Genomic DNA, 19,574 nt, shown 5'->3' on the forward strand with positions numbered 1-19,574 from the left:
ACAGATATACAGATACTTTTTTGAAGAGTTTAAGCAAATCGTAAAACTTGATTAATGAAAGGTGATGTTATTGATCCTTTAACATTAGCATGAAAACATGCTAACATTATGCTAATGTACTAAGGTAGAACCAAGTTCACTATTATAGTTTAGTGTCTTAACATGCTAACCTTTGCAAAGTCGCACTAAAGTAACGCACTTTTTTAGACGAATGGAAATTTGGACCTGATGACAAAAAACATAGGGATTCACTTAAATTCGTCCTGAAGGGCTGACTTGATTTTTGAATAAAATTTTTAGGCCAATCCATTGTAGAGCTCAATTATCAACATTTCAGTGATTGGGAAATCTGTTTGATTTGTATGTTTACCTTCATCATATCTTTTTATCTGCATAATTTCTGCTTCAATAAACATTCATCAATATAAAAAATATTTATTTTTATACAGTACATTCATACATACACATATATTTCAGATCAAAAATAAGTACATGTTACAAAATGCAGTGTGTTTGAGGGTTTGACCCAACAGTAAACCTTGCACATAAACAAAATAGATACAAAAAATACTACATAACAGCTGATTCATTATGTCTCTAAATATCGGTTTTAATAAAGACTCAAACACAATGCAGAGGTTATATCTTGGAAATATATTTGGATTTCAGACAGTATAGGGCATTTCAACATTTCAAGACAATTCCCTCTGCAAAACATCACTGTTGAAAGTGCATGATGAGTTTAAAAAACAAGTTATATATATATGTAAATTTACACCACATGTAAATATTGGAACCATTATCGTGAACATTTTCCCTTTTTTGCTGCCCACCAAATAACTGGTGGATTTTATTCCCACAAGGCTGTAAAACAAGTTCTGACAGAGCTACCAGTGTCCTCTGAGGACCCTTAAAAGGAGGATCATTTGAGTCTTTGAGTCACTGAGCACTGCAGATTAACGAGTCACATCACAGGCTGTTATAAAACAAAGTGCATCCTCTGGAGGTTGAGGCATATGTTTGGTTTTAGCAGAAGTACTCGTTAGGTGGCCCCTCAGTCCTGGCTGTGGCCTCTGAGTCAACACTGGACCTTGCCGAGAGCAGCCTGTTGGATTCATCAGGGTTTAGCCTTGTCAGATATTCGCCCTCCATCCCTTTAGTTTTGGTCCCAGGGCCAAGGGTCTCGAACGTGACGTACGAATCCTGTACCTCCTTGGACTGCCGACCCAGCAGCTTTTGGCAGCGCTTCTTTAGCGCCCCACAACACACGATCAGTGTCAGGGGGACAGCAATCACACAGGCCACCGTTATCACCACTACATTAATAAGCTTCTGAGTGCCACTCGCACTTGCTGCCTCATCTGTTGAGAAGATTACACACTGCTCTTTTTTCGGGATCAGGCCTTTGACGCAAACACAAGCAATGTACTTTGTTTTGGGCACAAGGCCATCGATGGTGATCCGGTTCTTTCCAGCACCAACATTGATCCGACGCATGTCTCTCTCACCGAATACAGCATACAAGACACTGAACTCTGTGGTATTTGTGGCTGTGGGGGCTCGCCAGTTCAAGGAAACAGTATGGTCGGTGTCACCAATCACCTTCACCGAACGCACTATCCTTTTCTCAGGAGCTTGTTGTAAGGACGAGGCGTTGGCTGCTAAGTTACTCAAAGCATCCAGCTCCACTGTCTTCTGGTCCGAATTCTTGCCTTGTCCCTGAGAAGCTCCATCAGAGACACTGTAGCTCTCGATCTCGTACTTCCCGGTCACGCCTTTGCCATTGAGAGGTTTGATGATGGGCTTTCTGGCTGTAGAAGTTGGTGGAGGAACGTATCTGGCGACAAGTTTCTCCTGGTATGCTGCTCTTCCAATGCCACCAGGTTTCTTCCCCCTGTTCCTCTTGGAAACACCACCAGCTGTCTCCTCTGAGCGAAAAGAATCTGTGATCACCAAGGAGATGACTGCATCTGCAGTGCCCACAAAATTGGTTGCTTTGCAGATATATTTCCCAGAGTCATGGTAGGAGACAGCAGGCACGCTCAGAATCGACCAAATGATGCCCTCCTTTGAAATCTCTTCCTGAACTGTAAAGTAAGAAAGCAGAAATGTATTTAGTGATGCACAAACAGAATAACTTTAATCTCATTGAGACTTTGACCTGGACAGAAATACTTCTCTTATCTAAGTACATCCAAAATTAGTTCCTGCAGAACTCACCAGTGCCGTTCATTTTCTTGCCATCAGCGCGGCTCCAGGACAGCTCAGGGATGGGGACTCCGATTGTGCCACAGCGGAGCAGGACATTGTTGCCCAGTGAGCTCCGAACACGAGCCACGGCTGTGTGTACCCGGGGGCCCTGGCACCGCTGCAGCTCCGCCTCGGTGAAAAGAACCCCCGATAGGCTCTCTGGATCGGCACACCTCAGCCTGGGGTCAATAAGAGCCACTGACGATGATGGGGACTTCTGAAACTGGACCAGATCGTACAGGCGGCAGTCACACGTCCAAGGGTTGTCATGAAGCCCTGTAAAGAAAACATAGTGTGAACTTCTCCATCTATCCTGAAGATTTCCTTCACACAACATCACCAAGTCATTTTAACACTAAGACTTTGTGGGTGTAAGTTGTGATTAATAGAATAAGTCCGACAACTTGACAGTGCACACAATAACTATTATTAGACTAATCCCTAAAAGGGTTCATGGTGTCAAAGAAGTGCTCATCGTGCAAGGCAGCTTAAAAAGAATACTTTACAGTATCTTAATTTGTCAAAGCTTGTTCCTCACCGAGAATTAGTTTAGAGGAATCTGTGTCCTGGGGCGGCTTCACGCTGAGCCACATTGTGAGGACATCAGCGGGGACAGTCAACAGGCTGTTGCTGGATAAGTCCAGATAGGTGATATTCTTGATGTACATGGTGGCTTCAGCAGGGATGCTGGAAATCTTGTTGTTGTGTAAGTCAAGCAGCCTCAGGCTCGGTGTGTCGGTCAGAGACTCCCAGGGGAAGGAGGTGAGGGCGTTTCCATCCAGCCTGAGCTCGTCCAGGTTGTAAAGACCTCGGAAACTGTCAACATTCAGCGAATTCAGTGAATTGAACGACATCCAGAGAAATTCCAGGTTGTTGAGGTAGTGGAAGTTGTTGCTAGAAATCCTCGTAATCGCAGTTTTCTCGATGCGCAGCTTGGATGTGTCGGTGGGGAAATTTGGAGGGACCACAGTGATTTCTGGATCATTGCAAAGCACGCTCCTGCAAGAAAAAATAATACAATTATTATTATTTATTTGAAACCCAGTGCTTTCTACTCTCACATTGCATGAGTCTGAATGAGTGAGAAACAAGCATAAAATATGTTCTAACATAGTTCAGCCTCTAATTTAAAAGAACGTAGTGGCCTATTGTTCAGTAACAAGCAAAGGAGATTAAAGAGCAGTTCCAAGTTAATCCTCCACTACACTGAGTGAGTGAATGGAAGAAAACTGCAGTAAAAAATCTATTCTGCACACAAGAAAACAATAAAAGCATGTTCTGGGAATAAAATCCAAAAAATACATATGAATAATTGCAATTACCTTGCTTTTGATCCGTCACTTAATTTGTGGAAGAAGCAGCTGCACTGTGCAGGACATGAACTACCCAACACAGGAAGAAAAACAAAAGCCAAACAAAAAGCAACAGTAAAATGTCGACTCATGTTTCTGCAGCAAGTTACTAAAGGCTATGCAACTAAACTACAGATTGAATAGGAGCTGCAAACTCGATCTAACAGGACATCAGAGGCATCGCTGTTGTTCTGCAGGCTCACAGCTCCATACTGCTGCCACTGGTCTGAATCCTCAGATAAAAAGGATAGGCAGGGATTAGCGAAGGACTTGGGTTATTTTCATTCACACGATTAGACTATTGCTTCCTGGAAGCTGATAGGCTGCATAATTTTCACTTTTATTCAGGAGGCATTTCTTTGCAATAGTTGATTGGATGTTTTATTATGGAGGCAACTCACATGCAGAGATAAAGGTAATAGAAATATCAGGCATATTTAAAATTTGACTTTAGAAAAAGAAAATGTGATACCTCTTCAACAATTTCAAACATCTTTTTTTGCCTTTTTTGACAAATCATCACATCATTTTTTGCTCATCACTCGTCATATATAGTGTATATTAGAGTCAACATTCTAAAAGTGATAAACCTCCAACCTCAAAATATGAAAGCACATGGCTGTCATACAGCTGCACATGGGTTTTACAAAGTTTTCTCCTCATTACAGATCAAACTTGGTTTATTTTCTTATGTGGTCCACGAAAATGTTTAATATGTTGACAGGCATGTTGTAGTTTGCATGATAGCTACAGATTCTTCCAACTAATGACCACCAGATGGCAGCGAGTCACTCACATTCATGTTATTGGACTCAAACCTCAAACCAAATGAAGTACTGCAACATGTCAGCCCATCCAGGTGATCACTGGATTTAAATTCAGATTTATTTTCACTATTTCTCCTTTTATTTGTATCATTTTTTATTCAAACATAAATTCACATTTCTCAGAGGAAATAAAAAACTGGGACAATCAGATCTAAAGATGTGACATGATGTCATAATAACTTACAGCAGTATCCTGTGTATACATGTTTACATTTTGACCAATAGACGATGATCTCATCTTAGATTTTTCCTGTGAATGTGTGATTGTAGTGCGACACACTTTGCAGCTGACAGACATGCTGTCACCGTGTCTCAGGGTTTTTCTAAAGGTGCAGAGGTTTAAAGACGTGGCTGTCCAGCAGGATTTCAAATCCTTTAATCCAGTCATGTCTCTGTCTCTTATTAATACATGGCGCTCAGTGCAGGACCAGAGGGAAAAAAAACTCCCAACATGCACTTCTTCCTGCCTCCCTCTTACCCATTTGATCTCAAGAGAGACACGTCTTTGGATCAGGGATTGGGAAGGAACTGATCTTTTGCCTCAAGGTACAACATGTAAAAAAAAAAAAGATATTTTTAATACAACTAAAGTATTAGTAAAAGTATTTGCAAGATTTTATGTTCTCCTATTGAAGAATGGCCTTAACTATTATTATCAAAAACAATTTGAAATGTATCTTTAATTTATTTATTTATCTTGTCTCCAAATATGTTGCCCAAAACTGTAGTGGAGTAGAAGTACTCGATTACTTCTCATCCACTCGCGCTCATCACTTGATCCTTTAACAAGAACAAAGACGTTAGTGTCAGTTCATCTTCTTCCTGTTCCTCAGTCTGTTTGTGCGAGTACAGTTTCAACAGTGAAACCTTTGTTCTGTTGCAAGAGCAGCAGATTATAATGATGTAATTAACTATTTGACAGAAAAACCAACGTGAAACCACTACAAAGGTTTGAGGCTTTGATTAAAAACATATTACAGATAAAGATTTGGGTCCAATAAACAAAAACTCTCATTCCCAGACGACACCAGTCAATCCAGATTTCTTACAATGAGTTGAGGTTGTGTTGTCCCTGTTTTTGCAAAGGACAAATAGTATGTCTTCCTATAAGAGGCATTAGACCAGACAGAGGGAAAGAATATGCCTCACTGTGATTTTCAACAGGCAAACGTTGACAACTTGTGACGTGAGCATGGTGGAGGTTATAGAAACACAACAAAGGGTATAGATCACAGTTTCTCCCAGTTGGTCAATCCACTGGGCTCATGTTCTCGCTCCTGTCGGTTCAGCTCGGCTCTTATTTCGTCACAATCAGCTGCAGTAGATTAACACACAGTTTTTATTGAATCATTTGCATTGTGAAACTATGGCACTCTGCTCTTTTGTGTCGCTGCTTGACCTCACACATGCTCCCTCAGCCTCTGACCAACAGGCCTCTTGTTGGGATTTAGAGCAGCGGACAAACACGACGCTGATGTACGAAATCACACGCTGCAAACTGTCCATTTATCTGCGATGTCTCTGCTGTCACATGAGTCCAGTGTGTCTGAGCAGCAGATGCAGTGATGAGCGTTGACGTTGCCGCTCTTTTTTTCCTGATGTGAGGAAGCATGTAAGTGGATGGGACGCTGAGCTTTTAGTCAGGACAATATGGGCAGTTTGAGAAAAGGGTATTATAAGTCCATTGGGACACATCATTACTCCATAGTTAATGAGTTTGTGGTAATCTGTGCACAGATTAGTGGAGCAATCAGACTCTGCCCAAATGCTGCATTTTAAAAGCTTCGGGCTGCAGCGAGAGCCAAAGGTCATATTTCCAGTGTCCTCATTTCTAAGGGCGGTTGTGATCGAGAGTTTAAGACAAGGAAATGAGACAATTAATACAAATTATTTTACGCTTTCATCATGAAATAGAAATTTAAAAGTTAGAAGAAGATTAAATGTAAAACATATATAGGGTTTAAAGAAAAGATGTAGAACCAATTGGAGTAATTGTAATTGCATGATATTGGAAGTGGACGGTCATTTTACACAAAAACAATCAAATGGATTTCCTCGAAACGTGGTGGAAGGATGGGACATGGGTCAGGGAATAGGGGAATTTGCAATATTTTAAATTTCCTAGAGAATTATTAATGGATCTAGATTTTTTTTAAATCAGGCATGTATAGGGAATTGATATTTTCGAAACATGTACAGTTTAAAATCAAATAAAAATCTGAATTATTGAATTTACATGTGGTTTCAGTTGGGGCCTTGGTGGAGGCAGGTGCTCTACTGAGTGATATTCGGCTTAAAGATCCAAAAATGATCCAAGAAAGTTTTGGTTTGGTTTTGATTGTTCTGTGATGTAACTTTTGCAAACAGCTTGAAATATTAAATGTTCTTCTTAACTTTAAAAGTCTTGAGTTTCTTGAGCAAGAACAGATACTGTTGTGTTGTGTTGTGTTGTGTTTCAGTTCATGACTTTAGCTCTCTCACATCCATGGTGTCCACAGACACACAAAGTCCAGGTTGCATAAAGACAAAATGTCGGCTGCAGATTTTTATGATCAAACCAGGACTGATATGCTTCAGTGAAACATTTCCTTTCATAACACTGAAGCAGATGTGTTTTTATTCAATCGTATCTTATTATTCAATCTCTAGACATTCAAGCAAATACAGTTTCTTTGGTAAAATAAGTGAATCAATGCACAGCGGTCTTGAGTGTGTGATGTCTTGGTGGATGTTTCTGGCCCTTTCACTGCTGAGCCTAAAGAACAACATTTCCCATGTTCCCACTCTGCTCTCTTATCAAACACAGCAGCTGAATGAGGAGAAAGAGTTGCAGGAAACTTCGCGTCTTGTTTTCAAACGTCAGATTGTTCATCTGACGTTTGAAAACACTCGACAAACTTTCAGATCAAACCTCTGCGCAGCAAACTTGCTTCGCTCGGGAACTTAGTTGCTGAAGTGTGCAGGAGGTCTGTGCTCGTTAGGAAATTCTTCTGGGGATTGTTGAAGGGGCTTTTACCGAGATTAGCGTCTTTGTGTTGTTTCACGTGAAAGAGCCTTTATAAAGGCGACGCTCTGCTGGAGACGCGTCTGCGCCAAAAACTTGAAGGACTTTTGTGCAAAGTTTGGATGAACTTGTGCGTCTCGTCATGGCTGCGTTTACGTTACCGGAGGGTTTCACGGAGTTTGACATGTTTACATTCGGCTCAGCGCTTCTGGTCGGAGGTGAGTGGAGCCTGCAAACAGGAAGACATGTCTGCACACGTTAAAGAGACAGAACACCCGGAATACAAGTGTTCCTATAGTGAAAATATCTTCCATCTGAACCATGCATCGTTAACTCTTAATGCCAAGAGTTTAACTTCATAAGTTCTATTGTCATGTGTTTTAATCACTGCTGCACCCTGAGGTGATGAGGTCCAAAATTATACATCAATAAAGAAGTTAATAGTAATAAACTGTATTTATATAACATCTTTTAAAACACAGTTACAATGTGCTTTACGGGATAAAATGAAAAAAGGTAAATAATAGGAAACAGAGACAGGCACATTTAATAAAAGCATCTAAAAGTATGATCATCTAAACCATGCATGCATTTATTTTTCATTAACTCTAAATGTAAAGACTATAACTTCTTCAGTACTATTTATTTATTTGTAATCACTGCTGAACCCTGAGTTAGTGCTGGACGATGTGGTCAGTAATGATGAATGAATCAAGAAGTCGATATCAATAATCATCACGATAAATCACACTAATAATAAACTTCACTAATAGAGCACCTTTCAAAACACAGTTACAGTGTGCTTTTCAGAAATACAGAAATACAAATGTTTTGTCAAACTTGTCTTTATGAGCAGATTAGTGTTACACCTCCTCACTGTGCTTACACAATGTAGAAGGAATACATTGAAGTATATTAAACCTTTGTTATATGGCTGTTGAAGAACATTATCCTACTGCAATAATTATTGATATTGTTTTATTGTCCTGCCTTTAGCTGTTTATAGGAAAGTTGTTTTATACGATACTTGATGTGGTGTACAGTTTCATAAATGGAGTTAAACTTGATAAAAGATTAAATCTCTTTTTTCTTCTTTCAGGGATGCTCGGCTTCTTCCTGAACGCCATCAGCATCGTGTCTTTCCTCACTGTGAAGGAGATGAGGAATCCCAGTAACTTCTTTGTCTTTAATCTTGCCGTGGCCGACCTGTGTCTGAATATCAACGGACTCACGGCTGCGTACTCCAGCTACCTCAGGTATCAGATTTCCTTCAGTTTTCCCTCAACAGGCACTTTTTACTTTCATGTTACTTAGTTTTCCCGAAGTAACCCCCCCCCCCCCCCACCAAAAAAAAGGCTCAGTGTTTGATATCAGCCACTGAGTATCACAAGCTGAATAAGCTCCTCAGTTTCATAATCCAAACCACAATCCACTTTATTCAGTGTGGAAAGTTCACATTTTGCAGGAATGATAGTTACCTAACAGGGTGTTGTTACTATGTGGAACAGAAATTAAAGCCACATTTAAGTTTTTGATTTTTAATTTATATTAAATATTTTCTTTACGTGGTTTTCTCACGTGGTTCCCAAATGGGCATCAGCATTTTCAGCCTGTCGTGTTCATAGAATAAAACTGGAGTATGACAAATGTTTTGTTGTCTTCTCTAGATACTGGCCATTTGGTCAAGATGGATGTGGCTATCACGGTTTCCAGGGGATGATATCGGTCCTGGCCTCCATCAGTTTCATGGCTGCCATCGCTTGGGACAGATATCACCAGTACTGCACCAGTGAGTACAAAACCTCAGCAGTACTACCAGTGGTACACATACAGGGTCAAAATGTGAAAATACATCAAAACATGTCATGTTTGAAATCAGTTATACTCCGTGAAGAAAGAAAAAGTAGCATAGAAAGTGGTACTACTATAGTGGTAAGACCTGCACATAGAGTCCTGACTTCTAAGATGTATATCTTAAGTTTGAAAATTAAATATTCACCATCAAAACACCAGTAAACCCAAATCAATGATTATGCACATTAATCATTGTGCATCATTTTGCTAACTAACAACACAACCTCCTTGACAGAGGTGATTATAATCAACAACCATCATGTGTGTTTTCTTTCTGTAGGACAGAAGCTGTTCTGGAGCACGACTCTGACCATGAGTGGAATTATCTGGATTCTCTCCATCTTCTGGGCCGCTGTTCCTCTGATGGGATGGGGGGTCTATGACTTTGAGCCAATGAGAACTTGCTGCACGTTGGACTACACCAGAGGAGACAGGTGGAGTTACAGGAAATAAAGAAAGTCTAGTGTCTTTCTGGTCTAGAAATGCTCTGAGAAACGTTTTGTTTTGACAATCATTCACAATCTTCCATTAAATGTCCTATTTTTATCTTTTCCACAGAGACTATGTGACCTACATGTTAACCCTGGTGCTGCTCTACCTGATGTTCCCAGCTTTCACCATGTGGTCATGTTACGATGCCACCCACAAACACTTCAAGAAGATCCATCACCACAGGGTAAATCCATCCATCCATCATCTATAGCGCTTATGCTTTGAGGGTCGTGGGGGGGGCCCATCTAAGCTGAAACTGGGCGAGACGATGAGAACACCCTGGTCACGAGTGAACTTTATGATGCAACATCTTCACACACCAAACTTTTTGTTTTTCTAGTTCAACACCAGTTTGCCATTGAGGGTCATGCTGATGTGCTGGGGCCCCTACGTCCTCATGTGTATCTACGCCTGCTTCGAGAACGTGAAGGTCGTGTCTCCGAAGCTGCGAATGGTGAGCGATTGTTTTTGTTTTGATGAAAGATACGATCAACGTATGTAGTTTTAAAATGAACTAGTTTAGAGTTTTTTAAAAGGCTGAACTGTTTGTGTGTTTACAGCCTGTCTGATCATTTGACCCTTTGTGTGTCTTGCTCTGTGTGGACTTTGTTTCAGCATCGTCGTAAAAAATAAGCCCCAGATTGTAATAAACCTAGACTCTTATTTAATTCATTTAATGATGGACGTACTTGTTTCCTCTCTCAGATTCTTCCAGTTGTTGCGAAGACAAATCCGATCTTCAACGCTCTCCTCTACTCGTTTGGAAACGAGTTCTACCGAGGCGGCGTGTGGAACTTCCTCACCGGACAGAAGATCGTTGATCCAGTTATTAAGAAGTCAAAATAAAAAGGAAACTTCTGGCAGAAAGTCGAGACCAAATTGTTGTTTGCTCTTATGCTCAGTTCCTCATACTGTTTAGTTGGGTAAGGTAAATGTCACTGTTGCCTGTACAGTTGTAATATTTTCACATGTGGGCCGTAGATGAAACTCTGGACGATCCTCCAGGAAATGTACCAATTTTCCAACTGTTGCATTCTCGCTGCACTGCTCCTCCGTCCATAATAAATCCACTGTGTTGCTGCTCTTCTACTTGTTGCTCCATCTATCCAGTTTTCAACCAGAAAATATTTGAGCTGCTTTAAGTAAGACGCATCATTTCAGCATGATGCCCTTTAATGGCCCTTGACTAAGAAAAGTAATGTTGTGATGATGTAATGTGTGATTTTGTTGGAAAGACTGTATGAGGTGATGTAACGTCTATATATAGTGAGGAAATCATTTACTGTGTTAAGGTGATTATGATGTAGTCGACTTCTAAGGTAACGTGAACGTAATCACCTTTAGCTGATTATTGAAATCTCTGATAGTAACCTCGGCTGATATTTAGTTTAAACATTTAACCTTTAGCTAAATTTGTTGGAGGATTCCTGTTCACATTCCCCTGATGGAACTTTGTTTTTTTTAAACTTTTTCATTGAGCTGAGTTCATAAACAAAATAGATAATCAGGTCAGAGAAAGTTCAGACTCTCTGTGCAGAAACCTGCAAGATCTAAATAAAGATGTGTTTGTTGGCAGGGAGGTGACAGATTGAATGAATGAGAGGTTGTGCAGGGAGAAATTTAAGGAATTAAATTCATGTTTACGGTGTCACATGCAGCCACATGAATAATACCAGCATTAAAATATACATTTGTTCACATTTCCTTTTGTCTTTCCTCAATATGGCATTTTGCTTGTCTGCTATGTCCGGTGTTAAAGTGTTGACGAGGCCTCAGAGTGACACAGACTCCTCCAGCTCCCTGATCGCTGAGCTGCTAAATACGTGCACTCCAGAAATAAGTCAGAGTGAGACCAAGTTTGTCACACTAACCTCCGAGGTGACTGACGTTCTTGCCAAGCAGTCATCAGCAGGTGAAATCCTCTCACCGTCAGTGGTTGCTCGTCAGTGCTGATGAAATTTGGTCCCTGAAATAGTCCCGCAGGACTTTAGTTAGAAGAGTAACGTCTGTAAGTCTCGAGGTCAGCAGCTTGTAGAGAACAGTCCTGTGCCAAGGCCCAACAGTGTCCTTGAATCCAATAAACTGCTCCAAATCTGTAACTATCAGTTAAATAATATTTTATTCTCTGGGAAGTTGGCAAAAATGTCAAAAGATTCTCTTTCTTTTATTTTATAATGAACCATACTGCATCCGTTCTACCAAGTTCTCTGGTAATGAGACAATGAGACGTGACCCAACAAAGAACCCATTAAAGTTTGGAGTGGATCCAGATCAGGGAGTTTCCTTCAACACTGAAAGATTTTCCAACATTTTTGGGTCTTGATCAAAGAAACCAGGCATGGGACTGATAATTGTGAGCGTGTGTGATTTGGTGCAGATCCAGATTAAAATCTGTTGAATTTAAATGTGGTTTCATAAGGGGACTGTTGGGCCTTTCCATTCAGATAACTTCTGTACATCCTCACGACAACAAGACTTGTATTCTTGTTACACTACAAAGAAAACCCACATTCAGGTTCTCTCTTTATATGTTGTGTGTATCAGTCTTTGTTGAAAAATGCTTGAAGTTGCTATAGATTATAAACAATCAGAAAGTGACCTCAGGTTAAGCAGCCGACTCTTCCGTGTTATTAGCAGGCTGAACATAATCATGTACTTCCTCATACACTCCACACTTTGGGCTGATCTGGGTTTTTCTCAGGAACGTCTGGAAATCCAACAGATTAGCATCAGTTTCTTGGAAGCAGTCGTCTCTTTGACTGACGGACGATTAGAAGACAGTGTGGTGGCCAGTGATCTAATTCAGTCCGAGCAGCAGATAGAAGCAGCAGTAATAGCATCAGGCTCACAGGAATGAAGCAGGACGACTTGTCACTGACGGTTTTAGCCTTGTTGAGCTTCCTTTCAAACCATTGTACAAATAACTAGATCTGACGGTTTTCATTTGGCGGAGTCAGGATTTGGATCAGCATCCAGCCACAGGGGGAGGTGAAGGTGTCCCCGGCTGTGGAGTGAATGTGATGCTACGGTCACAGACAGATGGTGTAAACAAAATAAAATGAAAAAAAGAAGAGACAGAGGAAAACATCTGTCCTGACGCAGCAAAAACAGCAGCAACACACATGAGTGCAGACATGTGACATGTTCAGAGAGATTCAGTTAATCAGAGTCAGATTTTGACCTTAAGAAGTCAACGACACCGGGGACGTAGCCAGAAATGTTGAATTACTGAGGTTGTTAGTTTCCCCAACACACCAAGAAATGTTTGATAGACAACAAATATCTAAAATCTGTTTAAAAGAACATGTTGTTTTAATAGAATTAAACTACAAAGTGCAGTATTTTATGTAGATTATATCTCCCCAGTCTTCTACGCACTGGCAGAATTGTAGCATTTAAATTATCTTTTGCAATAAAGATAATAAATCCTGTCATTTAATTTAATTTATGTCCAAATCAATCAAATTTCAAGCTATTGAAAGATGCGTGAGCCTTAACAAATATTCTATTTACAATTTGTTTCTGCCTTTAAAATCTAAAATTAAAAATCATAGGTTATGACAAATATACTGACATCTACAGCTCTGAAGAACATCCTTTAGTTTTAATTTCCAAAACAATGCAAAATAATAATTGAAAGAAAATTCTAATTTATTTTACATTTTCAATCATCTTAAAATCTAAAATAAATGATATTGATACTGATATTGTTTATTATATTATTTATTATATTGTTTATTATATATAGATTTTGATACAAGAATTCAAATACATTGGGACGTTATTAAAAAAAATGAGGATTATGGTTGAAAAGCACTTTATGTTCCAGCGGCTGATGATCTGTTTAAGTGCACATGACAGCTGCTGAGCTACAGTGCGGGAAAGAAAACTAAATAAACTGACTTTACTGAAGTTGAATCACAAAGGTCACGTAGGGAAAACACTGGTTGCGTAAACTCAACATGATGCAAAATACAGGTCAGGTCAGAGGTGAGTGTGAGAGCTTTTTAAACATGACACGTTGGAGTCCATAGGTCAGATTAGATGACAGGAAGGAGACGGGTCACATGATCAAAACAAAGATCTTACATAATACTAACGTGTCTGTTCAGGAACCAGAATCCTGTCTTCACAACACCAGCTGGGTCAAAGCCGTGACGTACAGATTGATCCTGAAATCATCTTTAAAAGATTACTGCTGAGGCCAAGTTACTAGAATGACTTTGTATAGAGATCATCCTCGTGTTCACATCTCTGCACCGTCACCAGTGTGAAATCTGTGTTATTAAAGAGACAAGAAGCTGTAGCAGGGTGTGTGGTGTAGAGCTGTGATATGAACAGTCTTTATCTAACAGCTGCTGCTGTGCTGAGCTGCTCTCATTAGTGAAATTGGGCAGTTATTTCCAGTGTGGTGTTAATCCCCCTGTCTTTTCTGCATCAAATCATCCACTGAACAAACTGGAAACCCCTCGTCTGCTTCATCCAATCTACTGCTTTACATAATCATCATCATCATCATGGACGAGATATATCAAGATATATTGTCACATATAGTTTGGAAATTAGATGTAGTTATTATAAAATCAGTAGGTATTTTAATTATTTAATTTTTATTTAATCAGGAAGATCCCGTTGAGATTGAGAATATCTTTTGCAAGTGATATATATTTAATAGGTCCTGTTCAATAAGAGGCTAAACGTCCAAACTTTACTTTTTTTTTTTAATACAGGTATTGTAAATAATATTTGAGTATATATTTATCCTGGAAAGTCATGTTTTCAAAACGATGATGTCAAAGAATGATGATGTGTCTCTTTCTGGTGTTTGACCAGTGTGCTCACTTTTTTCAGTTCAGTGTGTAGTGTAATATGTTCTTGTATAGGCCACTGTAACTCACTCTAATGCTTTTATTTTGGGATAGTTTTAAATGTGTGTGTATGTGTGAGCTTATTTGTGGAATCAATTGTTCCTTGAGTGTTGAAATAACATATTTACTTGGTTGCTGCCTCAATCGTAGTGATGCAACACTTGATTTTGGATTTAGATCATAAATTACACATTTGTTATTATATGCAGGTCTTCATTGCCCTCTAGTGGCAAAGATAGAACAGTAGAACAGTCTAACATAAATAAAAAGGCCTTTTACAATTGAACATGTAACAACTTCTTATTTAGCATTTACAGGCAGTATAGCAACATTTAATACATTTCTATTTCCCTAGTATGTATTCTTACGTGACAAATAATAATTTTGAGTGCTACTGTTGATTATTTGTCAAAGAAATAATGAATCCTGATATGGACCCAATTTTTATTTTTTATTTTGTGTGTGGTTTCACCGTATCTTCATTGATTTTCATACATTTATGTATATTTATGTTGCTCAAAATAAAGTCTTGCCAGAGAAGAGAACTAAAATTGAAAAAAGAAAAATGAAAAGTGTGTTAACTGTTAAAGCTGCGAAAACCTTAATTGACACTTATTCTAATGGTGAGTAAGAGGGAGCTATTACTGCGTTAAACTACTTGATGATTTTCATGGGTGTTTGTCTGTACTTCTTAATATTCACCACAAGATGGTGCTAGAGTCTCATGCTAAATTTAAAAGACTCTGGACCTGATTCCATCTCAGCACATTGGATCGTCATATTTTAGTCTCGTTACATTAAGATGTTGTTTTTTATAAATGTTCATATAAACATGTTGTTTCCATGGTGACACGTGATCAAACTGAAGGTGGGGAAAGTGTGAGAGAAGCTGCGCGTGCGACAGGAGCTGTCCACAGCCTCGTGGTGCTGAAAGCTGATCAGCTCCTGCAGCGGAGTAGTTAATGTAGTTAAGGGTGATAAAGTCTCTTTAAAAACCTTGAACTCGAAACTTTCAATCGATCAATCAATATTTTATGTCTTAACATCGCTAATATGTGTCTTCTTTAAAATAATCGTTCATGTGCGTGTGTGTGTGTGTGTGTGTGTGTGTGTGTGTTTGTGTGTGTGTGCGCTTCGTATCTTCAGGTTGATATCAGACTGATTTTCTGTACTGCTCGTTTATCATTGCAGATATTTTAACTTCATGTGTTTGCGTATAAGCCAATAAGTGAATGTGACATACATTTTTTTCCACGACTCCAAAGTTAACAGTCACACACTGGACATTACAAATAATAGAAGAAAAAAAACTTTTCCTCCCCTGCTCTTGTGGAGGAGCCGTGATGCACTCACTGGCTCTTATTGGTTGAAGTGATTGCTGCCACCGTTGGAAATTAACATAAAGGAGGCAAGTGACGAAGGGATCCACTTGGGGGCAAGCTGCTGATGCGTCATAGCGCTTGGTGAAAAGGGGGGAGACAAAAAAAAGCGACTAAAATAGCTGCGAACCAGAGGGTTAATGTGCACCAATGGCCACGGAGTCACTCGTGGTCTCAGAGCTGAGCGCAAAAGTGCCACAGGTGATAGGAGACATGAGCACGGAGATGAGAGTCTTGGAGCGTCGTCGGGCTGGAAAATAAGTAACCAAATCGCTCCAAACAAACGTTGCCATGTAAAATTAGCGACCGAAAACTCTGCACGGTGCAGAAAACCTGCGACTTCAACACGTCACTGCTCGAGAGATCATGAAACAAAGTCGGATGGGGCTGAGGCGAGGACAAGTTGAGGCAGCTGAAGAAAGCCATCTTCGCCGATGAAGCAGCCAAGTTCCTGTGCGCCTCTCCCTTTACGCACAGGCGAGGTCAGGACGGACAGCATCACTTTAATGTAGAGAAAACACCCATGAGTCATCCGAGGTGCTGAGAGATCGGCAGCAGACGGGGAGAAGCACAAGGACAATTTTGAACCAAAAAACTCATCTTTACAACAAAAAAAAAGCACACCATGGATGGAGAGGGGAGATCCTCCGGGCTGGCGAAATCTGCCGCCATAAAACTGTCCGAGATGGGCGAGAGAACCAAGCGGTTAGGCACAGCGATGAAGGATCCTCACCAGCAGAGACGGATCATATTAGTGATTGTTTGCGTGGCTCTCCTGCTGGACAATATGCTCTACATGGTAATCGTGCCAATTATCCCAGACTATCTCGCTGATCTGGAGAGTGAGCAGTCCGAGCACGTCCACTTAGTGATGCACCCCAACACTTCAGGCAACAGCACAAGCCAAGACAAAATCAACAAGGACAACTTAGACGTCCAGATAGGAGTGCTCTTTGCATCCAAAGCCATCCTGCAGCTCTTAGTCAACCCGCTGTCCGGGACTTTCATAGACCGGGTTGGATATGACATCCCACTTTTAATTGGCCTCAGTGTCATGTTCGTGTCCACCTGCATATTTGCGATTGGGGAGAACTACGCGACACTCTTCGTGGCCAGAAGTTTGCAGGGCCTGGGCTCTGCCTTCGCGGACACATCTGGGATCGCGATGATCGCAGACAAATACACGGAGGAGGCGGAGAGGAGCCGGGCGCTCGGCATCGCCCTGGCCTTCATCTCTTTCGGGAGCCTGGTGGCGCCTCCCTTCGGGGGCATCCTGTACGAGTTCGCGGGCAAGAAAGTGCCCTTCATCGTGCTCGCCTGCATTTGCCTGGCGGACGGCTTCCTGCTGCTCACCGTGATCAAGCCGTTCTCCAACAGGACTAGAGAGAACATGCCAGTCGGCACCCCCATATACAAACTCATGATTGACCCGTACATAGCTGTGGTGGCCGGGGCGCTCACAGTGTGCAACATCCCCCTGGCCTTTCTGGAGCCCACCATATCCAACTGGATGGAGACCACCATGCACTCCTCTCAGTGGGAGATGGGAATCACCTGGCTCCCAGCCTTCTTCCCTCACGTCCTCGGTGTGTACATTACAGTTAAATTGGCCGCGAAGCATCCAAATCTGCAGTGGTTCTACGGAGCGTTGGGTATGGTTATCATAGGAGCCAGCTCCTGCACAGTCCCCGCATGCAAAACTTTTGGACAGCTCATCGCCCCGTTGTGCGGTATTTGTTTTGGCATCGCGCTCGTCGACACCGCGCTGCTGCCCACACTTGCGTTCCTGGTCGACGTGCGTCATGTTTCGGTGTATGGTAGTGTTTACGCCATAGCAGATATTTCCTATTCTGTTGCTTATGCTATGGGTCCTATAGTGGCCGGGCAGATAGTGCACAATCTCGGGTTTGTACAGCTCAATCTGGGCATGGGTCTCGTCAATGTGCTTTACGCACCAGCCTTGCTGCTGCTGCGCAACGTGTGCCAAATGAAACCGTCCTACTCAGAGCGAGATAACCTGTTAGAGGAGGCTCCGCAGGGGCTTTACGATACTATCAGGATGGAGGAGAGGAGGGCTAAGAAGAAGGGCTACAGTTCGGGAGGGAACTGCCTGCCAGTAGATGAAAATGGGTTTGATCCATTCGGAGCACAGCGGTCCTTGTCAGAAGAGTCGTCCGGTCCGGAGTACACTTAGTCCGGCCACACTCTGACCGCCCCCCTGACACATTCCCTAGAAAAGATTTGAAGGCAGACAGGCTATAATCTAGTGATCTTAACTTTTATGTAAGTACAGACGTGCAATATAAACACCCAATCACCAAAATCATGATTGTGTGACCCGTTCTCCAAAGTTTACTTCTTTTTTTCTTTCTCACTGTGATTTCATTGTGTCGAACAAGTCTATGTATCGTTTGTCATGGACGTATAACTGGAGTTTTGTGAGAGATCTATCAGCTACCGTTGAATTTCTGTGTATTGTAAAAAAAAAAAAGATATAAATATAGATTAATGTGCGTTCGAGATTATATGGGACCAACTATAAACAGCACATTTCCCCCTTACACAAAAACAGCCTATATTTTTAGTCTCTGAGGAAACTTTTTTTACTCGCACATCAAAGGCCTCATTTTCTTAGTTTTTCTCTTAAACAATTCGTAAAAAAGTAAATTTTAATTTTTAACAAATGGGCCTGTTTGCTATTATTTTTTATCTCTCATGTTTTTTGTTGTTGTTTGAAATTAAATGTACTGTAATAAATGGATTTTGTACATATGTGGATATACATGCACAATGTAAATTGTAAGAAAAAAAATACGTGGACCTCTACAAAGTGACTGTGTGTGTTTGTGTGTGCGCGCGCGCGTGTGTGTGTGTGTGGGAAGTCAGTCTCCTGAAGATGGACAAACATGTAGGCTACTCATTTACCGACTGTGGTTTTAATAAATCTCTGTTTGGATCCGTGACAGTGGGGATTTCTTTTCATTCTCATTTCTTCAACTTCACATGAATCGAAAACAGCAAAACTGGACGGTTGTTTTTCTTCGTTAGAAATATGAAGAATGTTGGTTTTAAAAATGGCAATAATTGTTATTCTGTTCCTTGTAGACGCATTAAAATATAAAGGTTGGGGAATGATCTCAGTGGGATTTAGTTTTGTGTAAAGAATGAAAAAGGCACAAACGTTTCTCTTGTGAATGAATAAAAACTATAAAAAGTGTAACAAGCATTTGAGTTCCACAAGTTCTGCTTCTGATGGTGCACAAACTCACACACACTAAAGAAAGAGAGCACACATAGAAAATATATTAAACAAATGGATAAAGATCCAAGTGCAAACAGTTTAATAAATGATGCTCCAGCTAATAGTCGCATCCCATATGGCTGAAAAACTCTGCAGACATTAATCTGACCAGAAGAAGCTCCACACAGTGACTGTCATCTCCTGAAACTCACGGTTTCTCATGTATTAACAGTATTATGGGATCTGGGTGGGGGTTGAGGGTTGTTGGGTGGTGGTGGTGGGTTGAAGCTGTCAGATAATATGTTCT

At 40.8% G+C, this 19,574-nt stretch overlaps 3 protein-coding genes across 3 annotated transcripts; 2 read left to right on the top strand and 1 right to left on the bottom strand.

The window, feature by feature from the left end:
• Positions 1–419: 419 nt before the first annotated feature.
• Positions 420–3,827, bottom strand: lrit1b (leucine-rich repeat, immunoglobulin-like and transmembrane domains 1b). Its single transcript, XM_020083029.2, has 4 exons — positions 3,573–3,827; positions 2,789–3,249; positions 2,221–2,526; positions 420–2,087 (listed from the first exon to the last, which is right to left on the bottom strand). The coding sequence occupies exons 1-4, from the start codon at positions 3,692–3,694 to the stop codon at positions 1,027–1,029; spliced, it is 1,950 nt and encodes a 649-aa protein (XP_019938588.1). The 5' UTR covers positions 3,695–3,827; the 3' UTR covers positions 420–1,026.
• A 3,389-nt stretch (positions 3,828–7,216) lies between these two features.
• On the top strand, positions 7,217–10,868 carry rgrb (retinal G protein coupled receptor b). Its single transcript, XM_020082921.2, has 7 exons — positions 7,217–7,651; positions 8,533–8,689; positions 9,101–9,222; positions 9,568–9,721; positions 9,846–9,963; positions 10,120–10,233; positions 10,485–10,868. Exons 1-7 carry the CDS (start codon positions 7,576–7,578, stop codon positions 10,623–10,625), a joined length of 882 nt encoding a protein of 293 aa, XP_019938480.1. The 5' UTR covers positions 7,217–7,575; the 3' UTR covers positions 10,626–10,868.
• A 4,953-nt stretch (positions 10,869–15,821) lies between these two features.
• On the top strand, positions 15,822–18,989 carry slc18a3b (solute carrier family 18 member 3b). Its single transcript, XM_020082979.2, has one exon. The coding sequence runs from the start codon at positions 16,652–16,654 to the stop codon at positions 18,218–18,220; it is 1,569 nt and encodes a 522-aa protein (XP_019938538.1). The 5' UTR covers positions 15,822–16,651; the 3' UTR covers positions 18,221–18,989.
• The last annotated feature ends 585 nt before the right edge of the window (positions 18,990–19,574 follow it).

The sequence above is a fragment of the Paralichthys olivaceus genome, chromosome 21, assembly GCF_024713975.1.
Source record: "Paralichthys olivaceus isolate ysfri-2021 chromosome 21, ASM2471397v2, whole genome shotgun sequence".
NCBI lineage: Eukaryota > Metazoa > Chordata > Actinopteri > Pleuronectiformes > Paralichthyidae > Paralichthys > Paralichthys olivaceus.